The 16,476-nt window shown below is 48.5% G+C and overlaps 1 protein-coding gene across 1 annotated transcript in view; it reads right to left on the bottom strand.

Moving 5' to 3' along the window:
* The window catches only part of BCO1 (beta-carotene oxygenase 1), a 36,465-nt gene that overhangs the window by 1,125 nt on the left and 18,864 nt on the right, over positions 1 to 16,476 (bottom strand). The window contains exons 6-10 of the mRNA XM_058528351.1: positions 16,157 to 16,380; positions 13,294 to 13,551; positions 5,786 to 5,891; positions 2,891 to 2,985; positions 1,741 to 1,852 (exon numbers count right to left, since the gene is read on the bottom strand). Of these exons, the coding sequence (XP_058384334.1) occupies positions 1,741 to 1,852; positions 2,891 to 2,985; positions 5,786 to 5,891; positions 13,294 to 13,551; positions 16,157 to 16,380 (795 nt within the window). The remainder of the gene's footprint in view (positions 1 to 1,740; positions 1,853 to 2,890; positions 2,986 to 5,785; positions 5,892 to 13,293; positions 13,552 to 16,156; positions 16,381 to 16,476) is intronic.

Genomic DNA, 16,476 nt, shown 5'->3' with positions numbered 1-16,476 from the left:
ATTATGAAAGCACTTTGTATATTATTGCATGCACTGAAGAATGGCTCTTTTCCTGCTATTTGGAAACTCTGATTATAGAGAATCAGTTTTGATGCTGCATTTAGGTTAATATGTATCACTCGGCTAAACTCAGACTAGTTGCACTCAAACGGCATTTGAATGAGCCCAGTTCATCTCACGCACGTGCAACACGCTAACAGCCTCAGCTTTCCCCTCTGTAAAAGCACGTGCAACACGCTAACAGCCTCAGCTTTCCCCTCTGTAAAATGGAAATATTCTAAGTACTCACTCTCAAGGGACAGAGGATCAAACAAATAATGCACCTAAACTTCTAGTAAATACTCGTGTTTGCTCCCAAGGCCGCAGGGTTTCAGAGCAGCTGAGCATAGTTGAAGTCAGATCGGCTTGAATTGAAATCCTACCTCTGCGGGCACTGGGTGTGTGAACCTGGGTGAGTTACTTCACTCTCTGAGTCTCTCCTTTGGTGAAATGAAGACAGTGCTACTCCCTGCCCACGGAGAGAATGTACGGGACCCACCTGTGCAGCACAGTGGGCGGCCAGCCCCAGGAGGAGGTGGTACCAACAATCCCTCACCTTGGAGGTGACAATGACATGGGGTCCCCCACCCTGTGTGCCGTGCCACGCATGATCAGTAGGAAGACATGGCCCAGGTAGACCACTCCCTTCTCACCTGAGGGAAGCAGCTGGTAGGCTCAATGGGGGAGCCCGCCCTCCCCTGCAGGTGTGGGCAGCCCCACCCACAGTTCTCATCACCCTCCTTAGCATCCCCAGGGGTGTGGGCAGGGCATTTCTGGGGCAAAGGCAGAATCAAGGAGGGAAAGGACCATTTGGTCACGTGGAAACCTAGAAACAAGAGATGGGCCACAAATATGCATTTCCATGTGTTCCACGAAAAAGTTACCTGCTTAGGGACAGTGAGGAGCTCTGACTCTGCCATTGCAATGAATTTTAAAACCAAGATTCACACGACACTCCAGGAGAGGGTGGTGGTGCTCAGTGGAAGGAAATGGGCTTCTGTGTAGTAAACAATTTAATGTCCCCCAAAGGGAGGTCTGACCTCTGCTCCTGGGAGGTGACCTCTAAGCCCTTGGAATGTCCTACTGATGAGAGTGTCTTTGCTTACCTGGGGGCAGCCAGATAATGTATCTCACAAAGTGATTTAGGTGGGGGCTCTGGGCTTGACCTCCAGAGGGGCTGGAGACTAAAGGTCAACCACATGGGCGGTCAACCACGTCTATGTGACCAAGCCCCAAACAAGTTCTGACACCAATGCTTGGGTGGGCTTCCCTGGTTGGCGATACTCCATGGGTATTGTTGGGAGAAGTTAGCATGGTCCATGGCTCGCCCGGGAGAGGACAGCCAGAAGCTGCACATGTGGAACTCTACTGGATGCTGTCCCATGAGCCTCTTCTCTTTCAACCCGCATCCTTTCGTTGTAATAAACCGTACCCACGAGTATAACAGTTTCAGTGTGTTCTGTGAGTCCTTCTATTGAAACCCAGGGTGGTCTTGGGGACTCTTGAACTTGTAGTTGGTCTCAGAAGTGAGGATGGTCTTGGGGACTCCCTAACCCCACAGCTTTGGACTCAGACAGACCTGGGCTTCAAAGCATGACTCTATCAGCTGTGTGATGGGGGGGTCACTGCCCCCAAACGATGTCTCTGTTTGAGGGGTGATCACAGAGTGCAGTGAGCGGACTGTCCTTCCCAGAGTCTTACCGTCATCCTCGTCCTCGGCGCCTGGCGTGGGCACAAACAGGGGCTCTGCCGGCCAGCAGTGCTCCTCTCCCCATTTTAAGGACGACTTCGTGAGAATGTCATATCTTAGTATCTGTTCACCCAAAGAGGAGAAACATGGAGTGACCTGTCGGAGAGCATGCTCACTCCCTGTGAACAGGAAGGCATCAGCCCCGCCGAGAGAGGGGACCAAGCCCCTCCAATGAAGACTCAAAGTGACTTCTGCCCCTGGTCAGTGTAACAACAGATATGAAAGCAGCCAGCTGTCCTCCTCTGACTTAAAGCAAAGATCCTCCTGCCGCCACATAGCTGACACTACACACTGAATTCTCGGAAAAATAAAAATCCTGAATTTATCTGGCACTTGGCACTGCATTGCAATTTCTATATGTGTTAAATAAACTAGTGTATTCAATGCAAACATTTAAAGTATAATACGATTCCTTTGTTGTTTTAAAAGTGCAAGTCTCTGGACTGCTCTTCATCTCTAACAGGCCTGTTTCCCCTTGGGTGTGGGATTAGTGGGGAGTGACTTGGGGTGTGTGTGTATGTGTGTCCGGGAGCCTTAATTGTTTTGTTTTGTACGTTTATGCACTGTTGGCATTTTTTAAAAAATATTTTCCATTTTATTATTACCAAATTAGGATATTAAGGAAAAGTGATGTCTGTACACCACTCAGCATTGTCCCTGGGATACAGCAAGTGTTCGACAAATAGCTTAACAAAGAAAATAAATCCTCCGAGTTTCAGCTCGACCCTCTCTGCTTGAGAGGGTGAATTCCTTGAGGGCAGGGATTAGGATCCTCCTGTTCACGTCCTTATCCTCGGTGTCTACCATGTTGTTGCACCAAGCTGGTGCTCGATAAACACGTATCGAATAAAGAAATCAGTGAATAAACTCCAGCCATGACCTCTTTCCTGAGCATCAGCCCATTAGGTACGGCTCCCTCTCTTGGACGATCCGTTAATGCTTCAAATGTATTTTGTCCCAAATTGACCTCACTCTCTGACCTACCTCCTGTCCCCAAGGACCTGCCTTTTCTGATCAAGCTCACCCAGTCAGAGAACCTGAGAATTCAGCTTTGCAGGCAGACATGATCATCGTAGGTCCCAATCACAAGGGGACTGGTACCTTGGTTGGGATGGGACTCCATTGAACTTCAGCAGCAAAGACATACCGGTATCGCTTCCCGTTGTGAGCGTAATTGATCCGAGGCAGCTCTAAGCCTAGAGAGAAGGACACAGCTGATGAAGCCCCATCACCAGGGCTGGGAGCATCCGCCCTCCAGGCCAAGCCAGGCGTCCTTTCCATTAAAACAGCTCCCAGCCAGGACCCCCGAACTTGATTCAGGCCCTGGATTGGATCAAAGGTGGTCACAGGGCAGGATGAGGGATCCTCTCATAATTACCCCAGCTCTATTAGAAGGTTCAGGAGCAAGGTAAGATAGACCTAGGTTTTTAAGTGTGTAAACATCTTTAATTATCCAAGATAGAAATCAAAGAGAATTGCATGATTAAACTCAGAGGTGACTGCAATGTTTTTAAAGCTCTTTGAAAAAAGTACTCATGTGTACACGCACATGTGTATGGATGTGAACAGAAACTTCTGAAGCTATGGAAAGGAGTATCAAAGGGAGATAGTTTAAAAAAATCTGGGGACCAGCCTGGTGGCGCAAGTGGTTAAGTGCGCGTGATTGGCTGCGTTGACCCGGGGTTCCCTGGTTCGGATCCCCGGCGTGCACCGACGCACTGCTTGGCAAGCCATGCTGTGGCAGCGTCCCATATGAAGTGGAGGAAGATGGGCACTGATGTTAGCCCAGGGCCAGTCTTCTTCAGCAAAAAAAGAGGAGGATTGGCAGATGTTAGCACAGGACTGATCTTCCTCACCAAAAAATAAAAAAAATCTGGTAAATTCATATAATGACATTATGTAAAAATAATATTTACGAAGAATTTTAATAACATGGGAAAGTGTCCATATCATAAGATTAAGTGTAAAAGGCTGATTATAAAATTATCCCACTATGTTATAAGTGAGGAGAAAAAGTTTAGAAGCATTGCTGGGATTATAACTTCCTTATAGTTTATATTTTATAGTGTACATTCTAAGTTTGTCATTATGTGAAATTTTCATTATACCTTTTACTTGTATAATCCAAAAAACTTTAAAATTTTGCCCATGTAAATGCATCTATATTTATATATGTCTGTTGTGTCAAATTAAATTTCTATGTCTGAATACTGAAATGAAAGTCCCCCTCTTATGAAATATTCCAGGCAGTTGGAGCCAACTGCTGATGAAAGTATAATGTCCAAGAAAAGAGGAGCGGGGAGGGATATATTTGCCACATCAAGGCCTCCTGAAAAGGACCCAAGGCATAAATGGATATCAGGCTCAGTGGGGAGTGAAGGGGAATGGACCATTGAGATGGGAAGATGCACAATCCCTCAGATGAGTAATTGTGAAACTTCCAAGAGACAGGTTAAGATGAACGTGAGGAGGAGGGACCACCGACATACTTAAATCAGAAAAAGATGCCCACAGCTGGTCCCAGAGTATGCCTGAGACTTCCCATGATGCTCCTGGGCCCCTCAAACCTGGTCTGGGACCCCCCCTTACCTCCACCCTGTAAATGACCAGCTATAGGCACTGGGTTAAGTAAAGTAAGACTCATCTCTGTGAATTCTGCACAGCTATTAAAGCCATACTTTGAAGAATCTTCAGGATGTGGGAAAATTCTCAGGCTACATTTATTAAGTGGAAGCAGCTATTTCAGAATATTCTAGATGGTATCGTACACATTTCATAAAACTATAAATGCAGAGGTTAAGGGTTTTTGAGTCAGAGAAACCTGGGTTCAGATCCTGGCTCTGCTGCCCATCTTGGGGCAAGTCACTGAACGACTCTCAGCTCTGTCATCCTCAGCTCTAAACAAGAATAATATGTGCCAGCACCTGCCTCTTGGAGTTGTTCCGATAACACCTCCTTTTTGCTGGACTCTCACTATGGGCCAGCCCTAAGCGAAGACCCTTATCTGCGTGGACTCATCTAATGTCAATGATGACAGGATGAGACTGTCGGGATGAAAAGAGGCGATATCTGAGGAGCCCCAGAAGACGGCCTGGCATACGCCAAGCACATGTGACAGAAAGACTGGGTGGATATTTCCCAGGGGTCGTCATGGGTGGAGGGATGATGAGGGATTTGTCTACCATCATACTTCTCAGTACTGCCCAAGAATGCTGCAATAAACAAGAATTCTCTCCTTAGAAACAAAAAGACCATAATGTTTTAAGCCTCCGTCTGCCCATACCATGCGGCGGGTGCGCAGAAATGGATGCTGATGCCTTAAGAACTGGGACTGAGATGGTACACATTTTCACTTCCAAGAGGCTGGGGTGCCACACAGAACCTGTTACAGGATCCATGGGACGTCGTTTACAGAAGTGGTTCTTGTGGGAAAATCTGAGGTCATCCTAGGAAAGTCCCCAGGACTGTGCCCTTCCAGACACCTCACCTGGCACGGGGGTGGCGACGTGGGAACAGGGCTCTCAGTTTAGAGCCACGCCCTGCCACTCTAGCTGAGTGTCCTTGGGCAAGCCCGTTCATTCCACACTTAAGTGTTGAGCACAGACCCCACTACGCCAGACTTTTGTCATGTGCCGGTGATACACTGACACAGAAACGTGGTCCCTGCCTCGTGGGCTTACATTCTAGGGCAGTGGTTCTCAATCAGGGCAATGGTGCCCCCCACGGGACTTTGGCAATGTCTGGACACATTTTGGTTGTTCCAATAGAGGGTGGCAGCGCTACTACCCCAGTGCCTTCCCAGGAGGTGTTTGAGGATATACAAAAGAGAACTGTCCCCAAATGCTTTTCACTGCGGTCTCCCAAGAGCCTTCCTCTTTGTCCCTTGTCCATGCACAGCTCCTCAGCATCAGAAGGAGGTATTACACAAAGAGTCCTCAGGGGTCCTCATGAAATTCTGCCTCTTCCCTAAACCTAGGGACAGGGGGTGCATTTTACCTTCATAAAGCAACTCTGGCTGGCAGTAGACTTGGTCATCTTTTTCCTTCAGGGCTTTTGCTGTTGTAGACGCCAGCTTGATTAAATTTGAGCCCACTTCTGCATTCTGAAAGAATAAGTTTTCCCCCAAAATGAAACTTGTTATTCAAAGCAAATCTTCGCTGTACTGTGTACATTTAAAAAATGCTTTAGTGTATCTCATCTTGCTCTGGCCTCACATTAACCACAGGGAGCAGCTATTATATTATTGGTATTCCTATTCTCAGATAAAAATAAGGATTGGCGATTTAAAGTGACTCCCCCAAGATGGCATCGCTGGTAGGTGGTAGGACTGGGGCCCCTGAAACCCTGGCTCTTGGTTCCTACTCAGGGTTGCCTCATCCCTCACAGGCGAAATTATGTACTTATGAGTTCTCACTTTTTAAATACTGGATGATTCACCTGTCAAAGGCTGCATCAGCCATTAAAAGGATGTTTATGGAGAGTTCATAATAACATGGGGAATGAACGTAGAATACTGAGGGTAAAAGGCAGCAGAGGAAATTGCATATGCAGTCTGAGCTCAGCCAGGTAAAAAATATATTGTAAAGAGCCTGGGAGAAATATACCAAATATTAAAAATACAGTAGGTGGTGGGATTATGGGGACTTTCTTTTCTTCTTCTATGCTTATCTATATTTTCAATATTTTCTCCTATGAAAATGTATCACTGCTGAAATGAAAATGAACATGTAATAAAAATTGCCTGGGAGAAAAAGATCTGTCGAGGACATTCCTTGGTCTCAAGTTGCCATCAGACTTGGCTCTGTTCAATATCTTGCTATCAGGGCTGGCCCCGTGGCTTAGCGGTTAAGTGCGCGCGCTCCACTGCTGGCGGCCCGGGTTCGGAACCCGGGCGCGCACCAACGCACCACTTCTCCGGCCATGCTGAGGCCGCGTCCCACATACAGCAACTAGAAGGATGTGCAGCTATGACATACAACTATCCACTGGGGCTTTGGGGGAAAAAATAACTAAATAAAATTTTAAAAAATTAAATTAAAAAAAAATACCTTGCTATCATCATAGTGACCCAGGAGAGGGATGTAACACAATTGAGTTCATGTTTATTGAGGATCCACCACTCCCTGCTTCCCTACATGCTAGTTATGGGGCCTTGAGCAAGTTACTTAGCATCTCTGAAGTTCGGTTTCCTCATCCGGACAATGAGGCATACTATACGCAGCATATAAATAGTATATGCATCGTATAAATATATGCATCTCTGAGTTATTGTGCAGATCAAATAAAATAATCCATGCAACTGGTTTACAAGAGGACCTGGTTAGCAGAAAGTGCTAGATAATTGTTAGCTGCTGTTAACGATACTGTTGTTGTTGTTGTTTTATTATTATTATTACATTACCGCCACTACCACTGGGGGTGAGTTTGGGTTAGGCTCTGGAGGAAAACGAGGAACAAGACCATGAGTCCCTGCCATCCCAGAGTTGACGGGGGAGAATTATTGTTATAGCTGTCTTCTCATTTAACCTTTTCTCTGCCTTCCGAAATTTCCAAAATGGGCTTTTATAATTAAAAGAAACCTACTTGAACAATAGCAGCTTTTTGCTGGGAAGGGGGAAAATTTACTACATGTTAGTGGTTGAACGGCAAGGGTCTTTTGAGATTTGTTTAGTTCCATCCTTCAATTTACAGAAGAGGTAACAGAGGTCTAGAGAAGGAAAGTGGCCTGTCCAAGGTCACAGAGAGAGAAGCAGAGCCTGGGCCCTTCACACTGCGATTCTTCTGCTCAGAAGCAAGAGCACCGCAGGCAGAGAGCAAAGCAGGTGCAAAGGCCCTGAAGCCGGCCCGTTCCCGTCCTGTAGGTCTGGGCTCACACATCGCCTTCCCTGACAACTCAGTCTGCAGTGTCTCCAAGGCATTTGCCCCAAGCTGTAATTATGTCCTTTCTGGAGCTGCTTCCCTCCTTTATGCTGTCTTCCCAGGAAGACAGTGACCAGATTTTGTTCAGTGCATGGCACATAGTCAGCTCCCAGGAAGTAACTGCTGAATGAACGAGTCAATGAGTGACTTAGTAAGCTTTTCTTTCAACCGTCAAGGGCCAAAACATGTGCTCTGCAGGGTGGTTCTAAGAATTAAACCAGATAAAGTGCATGGAAAAGTCGTCTAGCGCCCGGCACGTGGGCAGCGTCTTAAAAGCTCTGAATGCCTCCAGCTGTGCAGCACCACGAATTGGTGGGAGGCCCTGCCTGGTACCTTGCTGGTCACATGGCAGCAGCAGGCGTCTTGTGCATGTTCCGGGCTTGATTCTCAGGGAGTCAATCTGCAGAGACGTTTTATAACTCCAGCCTGAAACTGGTCAGACTGGTTGAGGGATAAACTGTGAATTTTTCCACACACAGCAGTAAGGAACATGACTCGGCTGCTCTTGGCGACCAGCGTGCTCAGCTTTGGGAAGAAGTCACTTTCCAGCCAGAATTCAACAAAATCCTACAGGCTTGCTTTGCAATCCCTAAACCTGAGGGAACTCCCATGAGAAGCAGTAATCTCCGTAACCCTGAAACACTGGCTTCGGAGCTCAGCAGCTCTGGGTGTGACATCAGACTCTACAGCTTTCTCTGTGAACTTGAGCAGGCCCCTCAGCCTCCTTGAGCCTGCTTCCTTATCTGCAACATACAGGGGCAATTCGTCACTTTTGGGCAGGTGGTACGTATAAGCGAGGTTGCTTCGACCTGCGTCTGAAGATTATGGTGAGGATTAAATTAAATAATGGCTATGAAAACCCCTGGGCCAGGGCCAGACGCATTGTAGTTAGTAACTTGGAGCTAGACCGACATGCATTCAAATCCCAACTCAAATCCCACAGATGATTCTGCCATGTCCGGCAAGTAACTTTCTCTCTCATATGTAGTCGTGAAGATAGTAAATAAATCAGAGGGCTGTCATAAGGATTAGGTGAGAAGCACGCAAGGCATTTGACACTCCCTAAAATTTGCAGGACCCAGAACGAGAGTGGAGACCTACCAACCCTATGTCTAAATATATCAAATTGTTCAGTAAAATACTGTTCTTTCCCCCTGCCTGGACACGTAGACCTTCTTCATGTTGTGGAACTGTGCTGTCCAACGTGGCAACCACCAGCCACATGTGGCTATTAAATTAAATTTTAAATTAAAATGAAGTACAATTAAAAATTCAGTTCCTCAGCTGCACGAGCTGCATTTCAGTAGCACGTATGGCTCCTGGCTACTGCACTGGACAGACAGAGAATGTTCCCTCATGGCAATAGGTTCTATTGCACAGTGCTGGTCTGGAAGGACAAGTGTGGATTCAGGTTTCTGGGACCTCTTGGCCTTCTGAGCCAGAATAGGGTGGCAGAATGAGGGCCAGCCTCCGGGCCCGGGCTCCCTGTCCCTGCCCCCTCTTTAGGGGGACACAGGCAGGCACCGCAAGCAGGCTTGGTGCTATTTGGGCAGGAATTCTGGGATCCCAGGTATCTGGTTCATGGTTGGGGCAGGAGATGGTGCCCCTCTGGGTGGGTACAACCCCTTGGCCCTGTGAACTCCTTACCCTGTGGAGAAGGGACACTGCCAGAAGAAGGCCAGATCAAGGCCCCCCAAAGTGCCAAGGTCAGAGCAGGGGTCCCCCTTGCTGGAGTCTAAGAGCAGAAAAGGCATCTAACACAGGGCCTGGCACATAGTGAGCCCTCTATAAATGGCAGCATCTCTTGTTATTGAGTCTTCATTTTTGCATTTGGAGTCAAGACAAAAACCAAATCTACTGAGACGGGAGTAGAAGCCACCCCTTCCGGCCCTGCAAGGATGGCTGTGGGGATGGCAGTCAAGTGCTTATGAACCCACCAGGAGGCAGCGCACCGAGCCCTGCAGGCCAAGGGCAGAGCGGCAGGCAGGGACTGTCTGCACAAGCCCACGTCCCTCCCAGCCCAGCCCTGCCTCAGACAACCCCTGAGCCACCCTACATAAACAGGCCTCTCCTGCCTTTGACCTCAGCTGGCCCAAACACAAGAGAACTGGGGCAGCTGGGAAGTTCTAGACTTTTGCACATAATCCACTGTTGCCCATGCTACGTGGAAAGGACTTTCCACTTGGGAAATGCTCCAAATGCGAAAGGAAGACCTAGTGCCCTTTTAGAGAACTTGCTTCACATTTTTTATTCATTGAAAGTATTTCAGAGCTTAATGAGAACCCTCTGAGTGCCAGACCCCATGCTGGGTGCAGTCAGAGCTTTGACAGGAAGAGAGGACTGAACAAGTTCATTATACTCGAGACAAACCTTGAGCAAAGAGCTGCAGGTGCCTCACAAACTCTTGTGAGGGGAGTGAGGAGATGAGACCTGAAGGATGAGCAGGAATTTGCTCCCTGGCTGTGAATTAGAATCCCCTGGGGGGCTCTGAGACCACGCCCACCCCTGGGCCCTACCCCTGGAGGTTCTGCCCTCCTTGGTCTGGGCTGAAGCCCGGCATGGGTGGGTCTCAGAGCCCCTGCGTGAGTCCAACCAGCAGCCAGGACTGGAGTGGAGTCTGATGGGAAGCCGACAGGGTTGCAGGCAGGGGGACATGGACGTGCAAAGGCCCCAGACTGAAGGGCATTTGAGAAAGGGCGACCTCTCCCGTGATCCTTCCCCAACAAGCCTTTGGGTAGGACGGAATAGGAGCTGCAGATCTGCCCGACTTCCCGATTTCAATATGCAGGCAGGGCGACTTGAAAGTGAAGCCAGAAGACATTTTTAAGGGACAATAAATAGCAATTAAAAAGCGTGGCCAGAGCTACTCTTCCCAGGGCTCGCTCTTCTTTGCTCGTTTCAAAAGGGCAGATGGCTCCCCTGGCGCCTTTTAAAAATATATGCGCTCAACTTCTTAGCTTGGTTCCAGGGAAGCAAATCGCTTCTCGAGCGTGATAAAAGGTTGTAAAGTCCCTGGGGGTGTGGGCAGTGGCAGGGAGTGTTTCCTCTCTGTGTATCCACCCCAGCTGAGGTCAATGTAAGGCGGGGGCGGGGCTTCCTGACACCCCACTGCTGCCTGGAACCTGGAGACACAGTCCAAGGAACCTCACTGCGGGACTTCCCAGACGAGGGGCGCAGAGCCAGTGGCCCATGTGACGATTTTGTGAGACATGGCGGTTCATTCAATAGCCCTGGATCACCCGGGGGGAAAGTTAATTCCTTTTTCTCTTTCATTCTTTCCGACTGGGTCAAGGAGAGAGTCTCAGTTAGGTGCCACTGTCTTTAACACCTAATACTTTGGAAAGGTTCTTTTTAACAGAGGTCGGGTCTTGGCAAGTGACAGTATCCAGCTAGAGCTGAGGACCTCTGCTTCATGCTCCTGCTTGTCTCTCCATGGGGTCGTGATATGTTTCCTTCCAAATGAGTTAAGTAAAGAGGGAGTTGATTTAAATAAAAACGTGGCTTGTAAATGTTAAATAGAGGTGATAGGAAATATGGTAAAAATCATGACAGGTGACCAGGGATGGGAAATGCTGGAGAGACAGGGAAGAACCACAACTCTGGAGTCAGACAAACCCAGGTTTAAATGCAGGCCCCGCTCACTGGCTGGGAGCATGCCTGGACCCCTGCATTGAGGAGTCCGGCAGTGGAGTGGGAGAAGGCTCCCTGGGCCTTCTGTAGGAGTGTGCTCCATTCGCCAGGCCTGCAGAGCCCCAAGAGGGGTCAGTGTGACCCATCTGGGCTCTTTCCAGGAGTTAGGTTGCTGGAGAGAACAGCAGAGTTATACCCACAGGTATAAGACAGCTGGTGCAAGCACCAATCTTGGCTCTGCCACTCTGGGCTGTGTGACCTTGGGCACATTCCTTAACCTCTGTGAGCCTCAGTTTCTTCATCTGTAAAATGAGGCCAATATGAGGACCTCTCCCATAGGTTGTTTTGACCGTGAAGTGAGGTAAGGTAAATAAAATGCTTAGCAAAGTACCTGGCACATAGAGTGCATTTAGTAAATAGGAGCCATCAAAATGGAATTGAATTGAATTTGGTTTCATTTAAATTAATTAAGTCATGAAGTCAGTGAGTTCTGGAGCCAGAAGCCTCTGTAGCCTTTGAAACCAAGTGTGGAGGCTTGGCAGCGTCACCCTAATTGAGGAGAACGTCTGGCCTTGTGGTCATTTTTAATGCAAGACCGGGACCGTTCAACAGCAGGGCATTGAGTAAGCCAATGGTGACAGAGCCCTGCTGTGGACTGCCGGACAAATAGTAAAATGATGTCGTAGAAGAATAATTAACGTCATGGAGAGATGTTTAGATATGCAAATAGGTGAAAAAGCATACACAAAATAGGATGCACGTACTCAGCCATGAAAAGGAGTGACGTAGTGACACCTGCTACAACACAGGTGAGCCTTGACGATGTCATGCCCAGTGAAAGAGGCCCGCCCCAAAAGACCACACGGCGTGTGATTCCATGTGTGTCAATGGCCAGAAGAGGCAAATCCTCTGAGACAGAAAGCAGATTAGTGGCTGCCCAGGGCTGGGGGGACGGAAGGATTCGGTGGTCATGGTTAAGGGGTATGGGATTTCTTTTTGGGGTAATGAAAATGTTTTAAAATTGATTGTGGTGATGGTTGCACAACCGTGAATATAATAAAAGCCATTGAGTCTTACACTTTAAATGAGTGAAAATGGGTGAACTGTATGGTATATGATTTATATCTCAATAAAGCTGTTAAAAGTTATGTATGGTATGATTTCCTTCTCTAAAATTAATATATATGTACACATATATTCTAAATATATATTAATATATTATTTTAGAATATATTAATATATTATATAATTATATTTATATATTATATTATTTTTATTTTATTTATTCTTTTTGAGGAAGATTAGCCCTGAGCTAACATCCGTTGCCAATCCTCCTCTTTTTGCTGAGGAAGATTAGCCCTGGGCTAACATCTGTGCCCATCTTCCTCTACTTTATATATGGGACACTGCCACAGCATGGCTTGATAAGTGGTGCATAGGTCTGCACCTGGGATCCAAACCTGCGAATCCCGGGCTGCTGGAGCAGATTGTGCGAACTTAATCACTAAGCTACCATGCCGGCCCCTATTTTAGAATTTATATGTATTAATTTTAGAGAAGGAAATCATACTGTTATAATTTTTAATAGCTTTATTGATATACATCAACATGTATACACATATATCAATATATATGAATATGTATATATATGTATCTCTCTATAGATCTATATCTATCTATCTATCCATATGGAGATAAAGAGAGACTTAGAAGGCGATACAAATATATTCACAATGGGTTTACGGGGATTTTCTTTTGCTTTTTACTTAATCTATATTTTCTCAAGTTTCTACTATGAATATGTGCCACTTTTGGAAAAATAATGGAAAATGTTTCTGTCTTCCTTTAAGAATAGCTCATTCTGGATTTCAGTGTCAATCAAATAAGGGGCAAAGCAACTTCCTAGGTGGGCTCACATCCCTGGGGACTGAAATGGGCCTCTTTTGGGCCGTTACCTCGTCCGTATGCAGGGGCACGGCGAACCTCTTGAGGGCGGGGCTGGAGGTGAGCCTGGAGTTCTCCTCAAAGTCCTGGTTCAGGTTGGCCAAGTAGAAGAGCTGATACAGACTGCTGTCCTCGTAGGCGATGACGTCAAACAGAAGGCAGCCGTCTTCCTCATAGGCGTTGACGTGGTGAAAGACCACCAAGGGGTCTGTGTAAAATTTGGTTGGCACGGGCTTCCTGGTCCTTTGGTCGATGATGTGAATGTAAGTCTGAAAGAAGATGCACACCCAGTGGTCAGCTCTGCCTCTGCTGGCCCGGCGCTGTGGCCTCGGGGTCGGGAGAAGGCAGCCCTGCCATGCACTAGCTCGTGACCCTGGAGTGTCCCTTCCCTGTTCTGACTCTGTGTTGCACCTCCAGAGGGCCAGCCTCAGAAGTGCTGAGTACATGGGGACTGTCAGTGGCATCTCTCAGATGGAGGAGGAGGGAAGCTTTGCTGCTGGGTCCCCTGCCTCACCAGGAGGACAGTGCACCCCTGAGAGTCCACTGTCCCCCTACCCCCTTCACTTGACTGTGACTCCAGTTGGGCGGTGACATTCCAGCTCCCTGGCAATGGCCAAGTTGGGGAGAACCTGCCAGGTGCCAGCATTCTAGGCCTCCTGGGCTACAACCACAGCTGGAGCCCCTAAAACCCCCAAACCACGCCTGCCCTTCTGAGTCCTCCCTCCGACCTCCACCATCGCAGAGCTCTGCCTGGATGCGGTTGTCACAACAACGCCCCCCTGCCCTGGAGGGCTATAGTGCCTGGTACTAGTTAAGGAGCCTACGTAGGTACCAGCTCATTAGGTGTCTGCACACATCTCTGGGTGTCACGAGGTGGCATCACTCGGGGTGGTAATTAGCCGTATCTGCAGACCCGTTGCCTAATCCAAAAGGGCGTGGTGTTTTTTTTCTTTCGGCAGTCCTGGCCAGCCCCCCTCCTTCTGAAATGGAGCGAGGGACTACTCCAGGCTGTTCTTTTGCCACCTCCTCCCGGCTTATTTGCCTCTGTCTTTAGGCCTTTTCTTTGCCGTGACCCCAATCCCTGGGTCAGCCACGGGGACTTTTCAGAAAGTTCTCTTCCACACGTATTCCAAAGCTCTTCCCCGGACTCTCAGCCCTGTCCCTGGGGGCACTAACCCTTCTCACCGTGGGACTCTCCGAGGCTAGGGAATCCCCAAGGGCCACAGACTGGAAGCCTAGAAGGGCCCTGAAGCGCCTGCCAGTGGGACGCTCCTCAGCTGTGTTTGGGAATTGGCTGCAGAGCAAACCCAACTTCACCTGGCTTCCCTGCTGGCCCCTTGCCCCACTCATTCATTCCACAAATATTTATAGAGGGCCCACGACACATGAGTCACTTTTGCAGGAACTGAAGAGAGAAAATAAAACCAAGCTCCTGCTTTGGTAGGGTTTATGTTCCAGTGTGGGGAAAGCCAACAGTCAATGATCAAATATATCATGTGTCAAGGACGACGAGCATTACTGAGAAAAATGAAGCAGCAGAGGGGATGGAGAAAGTATGGGGGGGGTCTGTTATAGGAAAGTTCATCAAGGAAGGCCTCAGAGATCAGGGACGTTGAGCTGAGACCTAGATTAGTCAGGGGAGGAAGCCATCTGGGGAAGAACATTCCAGGCAGAGGGGACACAAAATGCAAAGGCCCTGAGGCAGGAACGTGTTTGGCTGATTGGAGGTACAGGAGGTACAGGAGGTACAGGAGGAGGCTGAGTGAACAGGGAGCCAATGGCGGGACGAGGGCATGTGGGAACATAAGGCAGGTGAGTGAAGCCTTTGGGTCTTATTCCAAGGAAGATGGGAAATCACTAGAAGGTGCTGAGCAGAGGAGGGACCTCATCTAACCCCTTCGATCCCTCAAGTACTTCACTCTCCTCCCTGAGAAGGAAGAATAGGCCTTAAAGGGGTGGCCAGACACAAACGGGGCGCTTATTTGTACACGTACATAAAGACGTATGTGATGCACAGGAAGAGGGTAGAGGGAGGTCAGGTGGACAGTGGTGGTCCCCTCTGGAGAGGGGAGTGTCGGGGGCGGGGAGAAGAGCAGACAGGGATGTGTGGAGGGGACTTGACACGTTGCTTTCTGTACTTGCGTATTATTTGAGTAGATGACACTGAAAATTACTTGATATTTTTCACAAGTAACAACAGCAAGTAAATACACACACAACATATACGTGCATGCATATATTCATACACACATATACACGTACACATACGTCTATACAGGCACACGTACACATATGCACACACACATGCATGCATACATACATACTTTGAGCACTCAGGTGTACGTAAATTGAAGATGTTTCTGTCGTACCTTCTGGAGGAACGCTCTATCATTATGATGTCTAAATAATCTACAGCACCTCCTCCCCCCTGACCTTACACAGTGGTGGCAGGGATGCTGTAAGGGCTGTGTCAATGGACAGTGGAGGTTGGAGGAGCCCAGATACCCGTCAGGACTGAGGAGTAGCCCCTTTGCTGCTGGGGTGTGGGGACTGCCTGACTGATGAGAGCCGTCTTGCCCCAGGTCACAACCCCTTCCAAGGACAGTCTGCTCTATTGACTTATTGACTTGGGGGCATCAAGGCCCTACCCCCTTGCTCTAACTCAGGACCACGCTGAAGAACCATCCCAGCTTCAGAACTCTCTGGAAGGCTGGCTGATGTCTCCGGGGAGACTGCATGGTAGCTCACTTCCTCCATCCCTAAGAAATCTCCTACATGTTTACCTCCATCTCAGAGTCTGCTTCTGGGGACACCTCCCTCTGGCTGTCCTCATGTTGCAGGGCCTGCCAGCCCAGCAGGGCTGGAGGTCCTTACCTTGTCCTCCCTGTGGAAGGCCAGGCAGGAAGCCCAGCTCACTCCCCGGATGTACGCAGTCGCCATCTTGAGGATATCCATCTTGAAAGGCTGCTCCAGAAAAATGATGTAGTTCTCGGTGAATCCGAAGCTGTGGTAATAGCTCGGGGAGAGGAGAGAGCGGGAGGGGATGGAGCAGAACACCTCTATGTGCTTCAAGGGGCTCTTCCCCTTCTTCCTGTCCTCTAGAGAAAAGCAAGCCTCAGGAACAGCAGGACCTGGCTGGCCCCCCCACCCCCGACAATGCCACCGTCACCTGCAGCTGAGGCTCTCAGATTGAC

The sequence above is a fragment of the Diceros bicornis genome, chromosome 32, assembly GCF_020826845.1.
Source record: "Diceros bicornis minor isolate mBicDic1 chromosome 32, mDicBic1.mat.cur, whole genome shotgun sequence".
Lineage (NCBI taxonomy): Eukaryota > Metazoa > Chordata > Mammalia > Perissodactyla > Rhinocerotidae > Diceros > Diceros bicornis.
This window is presented reverse-complemented; position numbering and strand designations above follow the sequence as displayed.